General features: G+C 45.7%; 1 protein-coding gene across 3 annotated transcripts in view; it reads left to right on the forward strand.

Moving 5' to 3' along the window:
* RAD54L (RAD54 like) overlaps positions 1 to 12,991 on the forward strand; it is a 24,850-nt gene continuing 11,859 nt past the window's right edge. Inside the window, exons 1-8 of one of the 3 annotated variants that reach the window (XM_041738453.1) lie at positions 1 to 614; positions 709 to 795; positions 1,921 to 2,040; positions 9,063 to 9,123; positions 9,840 to 9,975; positions 10,422 to 10,491; positions 10,594 to 10,882; positions 11,107 to 11,231. In XM_041738453.1, the coding sequence (XP_041594387.1) occupies positions 612 to 614; positions 709 to 795; positions 1,921 to 2,040; positions 9,063 to 9,123; positions 9,840 to 9,975; positions 10,422 to 10,491; positions 10,594 to 10,882; positions 11,107 to 11,231 (891 nt within the window). In that variant the 5' untranslated portion in view covers positions 1 to 611. Of the gene's footprint in view, positions 615 to 708; positions 796 to 1,920; positions 2,041 to 7,181; positions 7,429 to 9,062; positions 9,976 to 10,421; positions 10,492 to 10,593; positions 10,883 to 11,106; positions 11,232 to 12,991 lie in introns of those variants that run through there. The other 2 variants (XM_041738454.1, XM_041738455.1) reach the window with 2 other exon arrangements.

The following is a 12,991-nucleotide window of genomic DNA, read 5'->3' on the forward strand; positions in this document are numbered from 1 at the left end:
AGTCCGGGCGGCTGTTAACGCGCGCTTTAGGGAGAGGAGGGTTCTGGCGGGAGTGCTGGGGCGCGGCCTCGCTTCTGCGGCTCTTCCCGGCTCTCCCCGGTATTCCCCTCCCGGGCGCAGGTTCTCTTACTTGTCCTGCCTGGACCCCTGCTCGGCCTCCCCCAGTCCGGGCCTGGCTTCCGCGCTCCAGACCTGGGACAACCGCTTCAGACTGGCGCCTCGCCCTCCGCAGGCCTCGGGGTTTCACCGGGCCCTCTCCCCGGCCCGTGACTTCTACCCCGCCCCCCAACTGCTCCCTACCGTCGCGACCACTACCCCCGCTCCTCTCCGCCTCTTCCCCGCATCCCAGACTTTTGTTCTCTTTTGCTTGGATACTTCTGGGCCTGCTCTCCCGCCTCAGTAACTGGCGACCGACGCTCACAGCGTGGGCCTGAACTCTGGGCCCTGGCTGGATCCCCTCCACCCGTGCCCCATGCCCCCTCTTTAATCAGCCCGTGCTTTCAGTAATAGAGCAGATCGCTTAAACCCGCGCTGGTTCTGCGCTCTCAGCTGCTGGGTGCCTTTGACCTTTGGCTGATGGGTACTTGACGTTTCATGCTCCTAAGCCCAGGATGGTAAGTATGGCATAAGGGAGACTGTAGGTAGCCCTGTGTCTGGGTCTAATAGGCTCGGGCTGCAGGTGCTCAGCTTCCGTTTTCCCCTTAACAGAGGAAGAGCTTAGCTCCTAGCCAGCTGGCCAAGAGAAAACCAGAAGGCAGACCTAGTGATGATGAAGACTGGCAGCCTGGGACAGTGGTGAGTACTCTGCCCTCTGGGAGATAGGACAGGGCTGTTTGGGCAGAAAGGAATCCTGGGCTTGGTTTCTGGGGTTTCATGGAATGAGCCTACTCCCCTCTAGAAGCCCCTTTCAGTAAACTTATACTTAGTGCTTATTCTGTGTCAGGCATTGAACAAAATAAAAAAAAAATCTTTTGTCTTCAAAGTGTTTACAGAAGCTAATGTAGCCTCAATTTTTCTGGTACAAAGGGATTCCCAAGCAAAAGAACATATTGGGTTGGGCCTTTTGGCTCCCCTGGAAAAAAATGGCTCGCCAGTGGCAACAAACTGGCTGTACTTTTGCTGTGGATTGGGTCCTGTGCTCTGTTCCCTGCTTTTGAGGCTTTTTGGGGCTGGCTGTGCGTAGGACCTATGTAAACATATATCAATAGGATAATGCAGCATATACTTCAGAAAGAAAGAGTAGTTCAAGAAGTAAGGGTTTAGCCACTGGAACTTTGGAGGAAGGGATTAGCTAAGGAAGATCTAGAAGGCAGTTTTGGGCAGGGACTGTATGTGAGAGGTGAAGGGGCTGATGTTTGTTTCAGGTGTGTCCTATAGGATCACTGAAGCTTCAAATACCTTGGCAAGGTGCTACAAGCTTGCTTGATGTTTCTGTGGAGTCTTGCTCTGTAGTTGCACCACTGCTGGTGTGCCGGGGGCAGTGGGGGAGGGTGGGGGGTTCCTCTCCCTGTGAGGAACAAGGCTGCCTCTTGCTACTTATATGGGTCTCAGACTTGAACTTGGGGCAGCACTTGGTGCAGCTGGGTCATAAATGGTGCTGTTTGCTTCTGAAAATGCTTTCAGTGTGAGGGACATCACTACTCCAGTGTGGGCTTACTGGCTTTCTTTATTCACTTTGTCCAGTGCCCCTCTTCAGATTAGACAAGTTCTGTAACCTCATTAACCTCCAGTTTTCTCACCTACTAAGTAAATATAATAATAATAAACATCATAAGATTGCTGTGAAGATGATACATGATAATATACATGAAGAGTTTAGCATAGTGCCTGGCATTTAATAAACGTTTTAAATGTTAATTGCCACTGTGGTGAACTCTGTGGTCATCTAGACTTCACTCGTCTTCCCCAATACTCTTCTAGACTCCCAAGAAACGGAAATCCAGCAGTGGGACTCAGAGTCAGGAGTGTTTCCTGTCTCCTTTTCGGAAACCTTTGACTCAACTAACCAATCGACCGCCCTCCTTGGATAGTAGTCAACATGTAAGTCAGAATTGCAGCCTGCTGATGAAGGTGTGCGCCCTATGGAGGCACCTTTCTTGTTTTGTCAAGAGAGGCTTCTACCTCATAGACAGACTTTTTTGGAGGCTTTGGGTCTAACCACAGCCTCAATAACCTGGAAGAGTCCTGACCTTTTCAAAATGTGTGCCTGACTTGGAGTCTCCCTTGTTATTTGGGCACCGGATTCCGGTGGCTCGGATTCCTGAGGACCTGAGGTTATAGGAAAGGGAAGGCCGTGGCAGGGTGTTCCACCCAGGATCCTCATGCCAGCTCAGACTCTCACTCAGCATATGGCTTTAAGAAGTGTCAGAGTCCTACAGCTTTCATGTGTTTCCTCTAGTAAAATAAAAAATGATGTTTACTATGGCAGGTTCTATGCATCATCTTATGTAACTCATGTTTTAAGATGCAGAAGTTGAGTCTCAGAGGGGTTAAGTAATTTGCCCAGAATTACAGAGTAGTCAGATCTGCTTAGCTTCACCAAAGCTTTTTCCACTAAACTTTCTGAGGAGAATGGTATTGAGCTCTGGCACGAAGCTCCAAAAACCTTTGGAATTTCTTAGGTGATAGAGCAGTAAAGATGTCTTTTACTATTTATATATAAAACAAAAACAAAAGCAAAACCATTTCAACCACACCTGAGTTTATGTTAATGAGATTTTTTTTTTTTTTTTAAGATTTTATTTATTCATGAGAGACAGAGAGAGAGGCAGAGGGATAAGCTGGTCCCATGCAGGGAGCTGGATGTGGGACTCTATCCAGGTCTCCAGGATCACGCCCTGGACTGAAGGTGGCGCTAAACCGCTGAGCCACCCGGGCTGCCCTGAGATTTCATTTGTAAAGCAACTAACCTTGTGGCTGGTTGCCAGGGAACCAACCTACCAGTGGCTAGTGTTTAATGCCTGTGTAATGAAGCCTCCATAAAACCCCCAAATGATCAAGGTTTGGAGAGCTTTTGAGTTGGTGAACAAGCGCTGGTCCATGTGCCAGGAAGTGGCCGCCCCAGACTCCACAGGAACAGAAACTCTTGTGCTCAGGACTCTTCCAGACCTTGCTCTATGTGTCTCTTCATCTGGCTGTGCATATCCTTTTATAGTCTTTTTGATAAACTGTTAATCTAGCAAGTAAACTTTTCCTGAGTTCTGTGAGCTGCTCTAGAAAATTAATTGAATCCTAGGAGGGGTTGGGACCCTCTGATTTATAGCCTGTTGGTCAAAAGCATAGGGAGCAACCTGGATTTGGAATTGATGTCTGAAGTGGTGGGGGGAGGCATGTGGGACCGAGCTCCTAACTTGTGGGATCTGATGCTGACTCTAGGTAGATAATGTCAGAATTGAGTTAAATTGTAGGACACAGAGGTGGTACTGAATAATTTCTTATGTGTGGAAATCCCACACATCTGGTATCAAGTGAAGTACTGTGGTAGAGTGGGGGAGACACAGGAGTCTGTTTTTACTTTATAAGGATGTTTTGTTTTTTGTTTTTTTTTTAAAGATTTTATTTATTTATTCATGAGAGACACAAAGAGAGAGAGACAGAGACATAGGCAGAAGGAGAAGCAGGGTCTGTGCAGGAAGCCTGACACAGGTCTTGATCCCAGGTCCCCAGGATCATGCCCTGGGCCAAAGGCAGGCGCCAAACCCAGGGATCCCCCTATAAGGACGTTTTGAAGGAAAATGCAAATATGTTGATAGGAATATGTAATGGACGTTAGTTATTTGTACATTCAGGAAACATTTTAAAACATTTTACATAAAACTTGATAAATACAAAAGAATATGTATATAACATGGGAGATATAAAACACAGAATAAACACCTGTGAATCCACCATCCTGCCCTAGAATATCATCAAAGTCATAATCCCCCCCCCCCCAAAAAAAGTCATAATCCCTTTTCCCATTCTGACAGGTAACCACTATCCTGATTTATCTTCATCATCCCTTTTGTGATAGTTGAACTCTATATAATTCACTAAGTGATACATTGTTTAATGTATTAAATGCATTTATGTAGTTAACTATTAAGCCTTTAAAAATGATGTGTATGGGGCACCTGAGTAACTCGGTTCGGCACCAAGAACTCGAGTTCTTGGTTTCAGCTCAGGTCATGATCTCTGGGTCATGGCATCAGGCTCCATGCTAAGCAGATTCTGTTTGAGATTTACGCTCTCCCTTGGCCCCTCCCCTTGCATGCATGCTTTCGTTCTTTCTCAAATAAATCTTAAAACCACAACAAAAAGATGTGTAGTTCCGTGTAAGTATATGACATAAGTGCAAGTGCAATGTGTTATACAACAGGGTGTCTAACAGTCTGGAAGTTGGTGAAATACCTGAATCTGAGGGATGTGCCAATTAGGTTGAGTCCTCAAAGATGTGAGGAGTCAGCCAGGTAAAAATAGTGGGCAATGTTCTAGCTAGAGGGGACAGCCTGTGTGAAAGCTGTGGAGGAAGGGGCCTGAAAGGCAAAAGTGCCTCAGGCCTACAAAAATCATAAGGTGTAGCCCTGGAGATGAGCACTTAGTCATAAATGTGTTGAGTTTGAAGCCTTGTAGGATAGGATATTTAGGTTTGGGGATGGTTGCAAATATGGGTAGTTGTGGAGCCTAGGAAGGAGGTAGGCACTGGAAATAGATTTGGGGTTGCTAGCATAGAGATGATGGTTGACTCCTCCAATGTCTTTTGGGGTGTCAGGGTGAGTGAATCAGAGATGCTGAGAGGCAAGCCCTGAAGAACACTGACTTTTAAGGAGGTTAAGTAGACAAAGAAGAGCTTATCAGGGGACTGAGCATGAGGTCCTAGAGAGGCAGAATAGTGGGAAAGCGGTGTCATGGTAGTCAAAGGCAGAGAATATTTGAGAAGAATAACCAGCTTTGTCTAGCCAGATAAGGATAGAAACACGTCCACTGGAATTTAGGTCATGTAGGCCATTGGTGATCTTAGAGTCATTTCAGAGGAGTGGAAGATTAGAAAGGGGAGACAGACAACTCTTTCTAGAAGTTTGAAGGGGAGGAGATAAGAGGTCAAAGGAATCTTTGCTTTTGTTTTTTAAAATTTTATTTTTTAAAGATTTTATTTATTTATTCATAAGACACAGAGAAGCAAAGATATAGGCAGAGGGAGAAGCAGGTTCCCTGTGGGGAGCCCAATGTGGAACTCGATCCCAGGACCCCAGGATAACATCCTGAGCCAAAGGCAGACACTCAACCACTGAGCCACCCAGGCGTCCCAAAATTTATTTATTTTAGAGAGAGAGTGTGTGTGCACAGGGGGAGAGGGACAGAGAATCACAGACTCTCTGCTGAGCATGGAGCTGCATCCCAGAACCCTGAGATCATGACCTGAGCTGAAGTCAAGAGTTGGATGCTTAACCGACTGAGCCACCCAGGGGCCTCAAAGGAATTTTTGTTTATAATTTTTGTTTATAAGAGTTAAACATGTTTTAAATGCTGTTGAGAAAGACCCAGTAGAGAGGGAGAGGTTGAGATACAGGAGACATGGGGCAGAACTGATAGAGTGAACGTCCAGAAAAGGGAACCTTTGACCTTGGTCGGGAAGGTGGTTGCTCTCCCTCTTCAATCAGAAGGAAAGGAGGCTATGAGTTTTCCATAACTAAAGAAAGTGAGAGCATGCTCTTTCCCATGCCTCTGCCCGTCTTATGAGACCAGATTTCAGGAGGCTGGCCATGGTAAGTCTTGTAGGCTGTGTCCTCATGTTTTTGGCCAGGGATGCTCATTCTGCCACTGTGGTTGCACAAGCTTGTAGTTCAAAGTCTTGCCCTTTTTTTTTTTTTTTTAAGTTTTTATTTATTTATTGAGAGAGGCAGAGACACAGGCAGAGGGAGAAGCAGGCTCCACGCAGGGAGCCTGATGCGGAACTCGGTCCCGGGCCCCCAGGATCACGCCCTGAGCCGAAGGTAGACGCCAAACCACTGAGCCACCCAGGTGTCCCCAAAGTCTTGCTTTTTAAGTTAAATTCTTGGCTACTCAGAGCCTCAAATCTAGCCTTCTATGTTGACAATTTTGAAAATAATATTTCCGTTTTTTGGGGTGCCTGGCTGGCTCAGTCAGTGGAGCATGACAGTCTTGATCTCAGGGGTTATAGGTTCAAGCCCCATGTTGGGAGTAGAGATTACTTAAAAAAAAAAAAAAAACTTTAAAAAATAATACTTCAGTTTTAGTATTGAAGCCAAATTAGATAGGAATTCTCTTTCCTTTCCTTATTTGTTTGTTTAATTAATTTATTTGAGAGAGCATGCATGCAAGAGCTAGGGGAGGGGCAGAGGGAGAAGGAAAGAAGCAGACTCCCTGCTGAGTGTGGAGCCTGATGATGCAGATGATGCAGTGACAATGCAAAAGATGCAATGCAGAGACTCCAAGACCCTGAGATCACAACCTGAGCTGAAATCAAGAAGCTACACTCAACCAGCAGCCACCCAGGTGCCCCATCCTTTTCCTCTCTTTCGACTTAAGGGTGGCTTTGCGTTAGCATTGTTCATATACAAGCTTCTCATTATCATTGCCATTCATAGTTAGAATAATCACAGTAATTAAAAATAGTCAATATAAGATTTCATCCAGCTGCAAAGAAATAGGCAAACAATTTGGGCCTTTCTTTGACTCCCCCCTCCCCCAATCATGTTATTTAGTGTCACGGTCAGTTCTCCACATTATTTTTCTATCTTCTAGTAGATTGTCAAATATATTAATTATATTTTTCCTATTTAAAGTACACTGAGTTTCTGGGGGCCTGGGCGGCTCAGTCAGTTAAGTGTCTGCCTTTGACTCATGTCATGGTCCTGGGATTAAGCCCTGCATCGGGCTCCCGACTCAGTAGGGAGCCTGCTTCTCCCTCTCCTTCTAGGCTCATGCTCTCTGTCTCTCTCTCAAATATCTAAAATCTTAAAAAAGTACGCTGAGTTTCTAGAAATTTATAATCTTTGTAGAAATGGGTCAGAATAAAAAGGTACAAAGTTCAGGGCAAGATAGGTTTGCTTTTTCCTTGTTAAACTACCATTTTGCTTGAGGGTAATATTTTTCATTATTTCTTTTTCCAATAATGTATTTACATTAAAACTACCTTTAGGTTTCTGTTCTTATTTTCTCCTTGCTTTCTTGGGTTTCAGCTCTTGTTTTGTAGAGGTTCACAGACCATTGTAATTCCCCAAAGAGCTCAGAGATCTATAGACCAGAAGACCAGAATGTTGATGGGAGCTGTCAGAGTTACCCCAGGAGCTGGTGCTGTGGACTCCCCTGCCTGCTCTTCGGCCCCAGCCCCATAGTCCAGTGCTGGTTCCAGGCTGAGGTGCTGGCACAGAGGCTTCTGTAGGCCCTGAGGTGGAGGCAGCAAGGCCACTCTTCTCTACGACCTATGTATGTCTACTTCTTGGCACCCTTGTCCCATTTTTCTTTTGGTGATTTTTTGGCCTTCTATCCTCTTTCTCATGTTCCCTCTCTTGTGCTTTACCATGGCAAGAAGATGCTGACTCTGGGCTGATCCATATGGCTGTACTTAAACAGGTTGGATTAGGAGGCCATACTGCCCACTGGTTAAAGTAAGGGTCCTGGAAACCAGGAAAGTCCTGCACCCGTCATGGCCCTGTGACTGGGGACAGTGACTTAACCACTCAGTCTCAATATGCCCATCTGGTACAGTGGAGATACCAGTAATAATGGGCCTCATAGTGCTGGTAGTGAGGATTCAATGGCAGCCTGAATGTGGGCATCTCTAGTGCTTAGCACTGCACCTGTTATACACTGTTATAGTCATCATGACTGTTGTCATTTTTGCTGTTGTTAATATTATTTAATAATACTACTGTTCCTGTTACTGCTGCTATTTTTTGAAGGTCTAGTTAGTTCCCAAGGAGGCTGATGTAGTAATTAGATGCAATAGGCAGAACTGTTACAACAAAAGAAATGTGATGTATGCCTGGGAAGATGTAGCCCTGTAGGAGAGTGGTTGTATCCAGACATCGGAGTTGTTAGTACTGGGGTTGGGTAAGTGTGTGGTGCTTTCTTCTTAAGGTGCTGTACCCTAGGGAATAGTTAGTTGTCCTTGCTGGCATGGCCTTTTATAAACAAACGAGTCTAAGCCTTGTGGCTGATGGAAGCTGGGCACTTGCCAGTGGTACTTTGCTGTCCCTGAGTATTTGTAGAATTGTACGTAAAGCCTTAAAGATGAAAGCTGTTGTATAAAACCTAATAACCTAATAATGGAGTACATTTCCTTCTGTTCTAGATGCATCTGAGTGAGATGTAATCAAAATACAATGCTCTGAATGTATTACCTTTAAATAGGCATTTTAGGAGGATCCCTGGGTGGCTCGGTGGTTTAGTGCCTGCCTTCGGCCCAGGGTGATCCTGCAGCCCCGGGATCAAGTCCCACATTGGGCTCCCTGCATGGGGCCTGCTTCTTTCTCTGCCTGTCTCTGTCTCTGTCTCTGTCTGTCTCTCTGTCTCTCATGAATAAATAAATAAAAATCTTAAAAAAAAATTTTTTTTTAAATAGGCATTTTACTTAAAAAATTTATTTTTAAGGTTTATTTACTTTAGAGAGAGCAAGAAAGTGTGTGCAAGTAGGAGAGGGGGAGAGGGAGAGGAGGAGAGAGAATTTCTGGCAGACTCTTCACTGAGCACAGAGCCTGATGTGGGGCTTGATCTATGACCCCAAGATCATGGCCTGACTGAAACCAAGAGTCAGATGCTCAACTGACTCAGCCACCCAGGTACCCCTAAATAGGCATTTTAGACTGCATTTGTAAAAATATCCTAGAACATCTCTAATCGGGATCCCTGGGTGGTGCAGCGGTTTAGCGCCTGCCTTTGGCCCAGGGCGCGATCCTGGAGACCCGGGATCGAATCCCACGTCAGGCTCTTGGTGCATGGAGCCTGCTTCTCCCTCTGCCTGTGTCTCTGCCTCTCTCTCTCTCTCTGTGACTATCATAAATAAAAATTAAAAAAAAAAAAAATCTCTAATCAGTCCTGAATCCCTGTTTCTTTTTTAGGAAGCGTTTATTCGAAGCATTTTGTCAAAGCCTTTTAAAATCCCCATTCCAAATTATCAAGGTAAAAATGGAGACTTTTCTGTTTTTTGAATCAATCATGTTTGAATGTATCTGAATAATTTAAAACCTCTGTTTTTGTGAATACATGCTTACCTTGGAATTGAAGATGCCAGCCCAGTGGTGACAGTGTGTGGGGTAACACTCCAGAGGCCTGCATGAAGGCTGTGTTTGATAGCTTCAGCAAGAGCTGCCAGGACTAACTGCCCCTCCTCCTCTTGGTGGGATATGCCAATACTTGGGAAGCTCCTGGGGGCGGGCCCTGGTGGCTGATGGGCCCAGGCTTCATTCAGTCTGAGTGAATTTAGTAGCATCTTGTTTCTGAGGTTGACTGAGGCCTGGTTCCACAGAGTTTTTCCCTGGCCTGTGTAGGATATAGCATAGTGCTAAAATGGGCTGGGGAGGGAGGAGGCCAACTCCTAAGAGTTCTCCATCTTCAAAGGCCTCTTTGAGTTTTAGACCTTTCTAGGATTGATTTGAGATGAACAAGACCTGGCCCTCCAGAAGTTTATAGTTAAATGGGATAAGTAAGATGGGAAAAATGCTAATCTGAGGCAGACTAGGATAATAGATAGAGGTGCCCAGCTAGGTTTGGAGAGGTTCTGGAAGAGAGAAGGTCATGTGCAAGCTTAGGAAAGGTTATGTGAAGGATAGGCATTTGAGCTGGGCCTGCTGATCTCTTCAATACAGAGGCTCATGTGACAGATTGTTGGTTTCTAGGTCCCCTGGGCTTTCGGGCATTGGGCCTCAAAAGGGCTGGGGTCCGCCGGGCCCTCCATGACCCTTTGGAAGAAGGTGCCTTGGTTTTGTACGAGCCTCCCCCACTGAGCGCCCATGACCAGATGAAGCTTGACAAGTATGTACATTGGTATTTCTTTGGCAGGTCTAGTCTTCTGTTAAGTGCACGTACCTGGAAGGGCAGAGGGCATTTTGGTGTGATTTTTTTCCTTGGGACTGGCATGTATTCAGAGTGCTGTCATGACCACTGCACCACCATCCAGAGAGTGGGTTAGGTGGGGAAGGAGAATGTGTAGCAAAGAGTTTGTGGGCATGTTTAGTTGGTGGGTGTTCATCTTCTTGCCAAGCTTGCTCAGGAAAGCTGGAGGGATTGATGACATAGAGAACCCTCTCCTCACTTTCTAACTCCTGGAGCAAAAATTTGCTATGGTATGATTATCAGGCCACAAAAGTCCTCTCTTAGGCAGCTGCCTCTGTGGCCTCTGGGTCAGCAGGATACAACTTCCTGAGGGCGTATCCTTGCACATGTCTGAGCTACATGTTTTCTTTGCTGTGTTTTCTTAGGGAAAAACTCCCTGTCCATGTGGTTGTGGATCCTATTCTCAGTAAGGTCTTGCGGCCTCATCAGAGAGAGGTAAAAGGGACTGAGGGGAAAGAGGTATGGGATGGGAGGCTGCCATCCCTGGGGCAGCACCAGTGTGGGTACCAAAGTGGCCTGAATGCTGTTATTCCCCAGGGAGTAAAGTTCCTGTGGGAGTGTGTCACCAGTCGGCGTATCCCTGGCAGCCACGGCTGCATCATGGCTGATGAGATGGGCCTGGGCAAGACGCTGCAGTGCATCACGTTGATATGGACGCTTTTGCGCCAGAGTCCAGAGTGCAAACCAGAAATTGACAAGGCAGTGGTGGTGTCACCCTCTAGCCTGGTGAAGAACTGGTACAATGAAGTTGGGAAATGGCTTGGAGGGAGGATCCAACCTCTGGCCATTGACGGAGGCTCTAAGGACGAGATAGACCAAAAGCTAGGTATGGAGCCTTAATAGAGTTGGCTGCACTCTTCCATACAACTTGCTCCTTTCTTGTATATATGCTCACTGATGGCCAGCAGGCTGAGGGCAATGAGGGGGATGGAAGAGAATTCCCATGGAAAATAGTGGAGATAGTTATTTCCAGGCAAAATTAAAGAATCGACAAACTCTTTTTCTTTAAGATATTCTAGATTTGTTCCCTTGACATGTTTTCTATTATAGAAGGATTCATGAATCAGCGTGGAGCCCGAGTGCCTTCTCCCATCCTCATCATTTCCTATGAGACTTTCCGCCTTCATGTTGGAGTCCTCCAGAAAGGGAGTGTTGGACTGGTCATATGTGATGAGGTACTTGACTCCCAGCAGTCTGGGTGGTAGGAAAAAAATGTTGAAATGTCCTAAGAGGGATCCCTGGGTGGCGCAGCGGTTTAGCGCCTGCCTTTGGCCCAGGGCGCGATCCTGGAGACCCGGGATCGAATCCCACGTCGGGCTCCCGGTGCATGGAGCCTCCTTCTCCCTCTGCCTGTGTCTCTGCCTCTCTCTCTCTCTGTGACTATCTTTTTTTTTTTAAAATTTTAAATAAAATATGATAGTCACAGAGAGAGAGAGAGAGAGGCAGAGACACAGGCAGAGGGAGAAGGAGGCTCCATGCACCGGGAGCCCGACGTGGGATTCGATCCCGGGTCTCCAGGATCGCGCCCTGGGCCAAAGGCAGGCGCTAAACCGCTGCGCCACCCAGGGATCCCTATGTGACTATCTTAAATAAATAAAAATTAAAAAAAAAAAACACAAAATATTTATTAAAAAAAAAAAAAGAAATGTCCTAAGAACTGTCATCTAAGGGCTGTGTCAGTTACTGGGGAATATATGTATGTATGTATGTATATAATATGACATACATATATAGATTTATTTTTAGAATGTTTTTTTTAAAGACGTATGTATTTTTTTATGAGAGAGACACACACAGACATAGGCAGAGGGAGAAGCAGGCTTCTCACAGGGAGCCCAGTGCAGGACTCGATCCCGGATCCCGGGATCACACCCTGAGTTGAAGGCAGATGCTCAAGCACTGAGCCACCCAGGTGTCCATATGTATATATATTTTTAAGGTTCTATTTGTTTGAGAAAGCATGAGTGAGATGATTCAAGGGGAGGAGCAGAGGGAGAGAGAGAGAAACAGATTCCCCTCTGAGCAGGGAACCCGATGCTGGGCTCGATCCCAGCATCATGATGAAACCCGAAATCATGATGAAAGCAGATACTCAGCCAACTGAGCCACCCAGGCATCCCAGTCTCTGGGGAATATTAAGGACAGAGCTTGTTGCCTTAGAGGACACAGTGAGAGGGAGAGCCCTTGACGTCAACCTACCAACCAACATGTTTTTTGAGCACAGAGCCAAAACCCAGTGTGGGACTTGAAATCATGACCATGAGATCAAGAAGAGCACATTCCTCTGACTGAACCAGCCAGCCACTCCAGAGAGTTTGGGTTTTAAATCTCTAGGTGATAGTGGAAGGAGGTGGGTCTGAAGTCTGGGTATTCTCATAAGAAGCTGGGATTGGCTTTCCCTTCCACAGAGACCCACAAGGATAATGTGTCAGCTCAGTTCATTTACTGGATTATTTATTAAGTGCCTATTATGTGTCAGGTCCTGGGGGTCCCATGATGCCGCCCATCAGGGAGCTTCAGTTTAGGGGGACCCAGTTGTTGACACCTATTTCCCTAGGGTCTTTTGGGTAATTTCCTCACAAGTTTCATTTCCCTCTTGGGCTCCAGATCTGAGCCTTCTCTCCTTCAGGGCTAGTGCTTATAGCCTCTAGTCATTTTTAGTTTTTAAATTTGTTTTGGATGTCTTAAATATTTTTTGAGATGTAATTGACATATAACATTGCATTAGTTTTAGGTATACAACATGCAGTCATTCTTAAAGATTGAAATTCTATGTCTAATTCTTCTTTAATAGCAATACTGATTATTCATTCATTCATTCATTTCATTCAACAGACATTTACTGAACAGTTCTCTGTTTGGGGCTCTGTCCTACGCACCAAGTTATATAGAGGCAAATCTGACATGGTTTCTTTTTCTTTTCTTTTCTTTTTTT

This window comes from Vulpes lagopus, chromosome 23 (genome assembly GCF_018345385.1).
Source record: "Vulpes lagopus strain Blue_001 chromosome 23, ASM1834538v1, whole genome shotgun sequence".
Lineage (NCBI taxonomy): Eukaryota > Metazoa > Chordata > Mammalia > Carnivora > Canidae > Vulpes > Vulpes lagopus.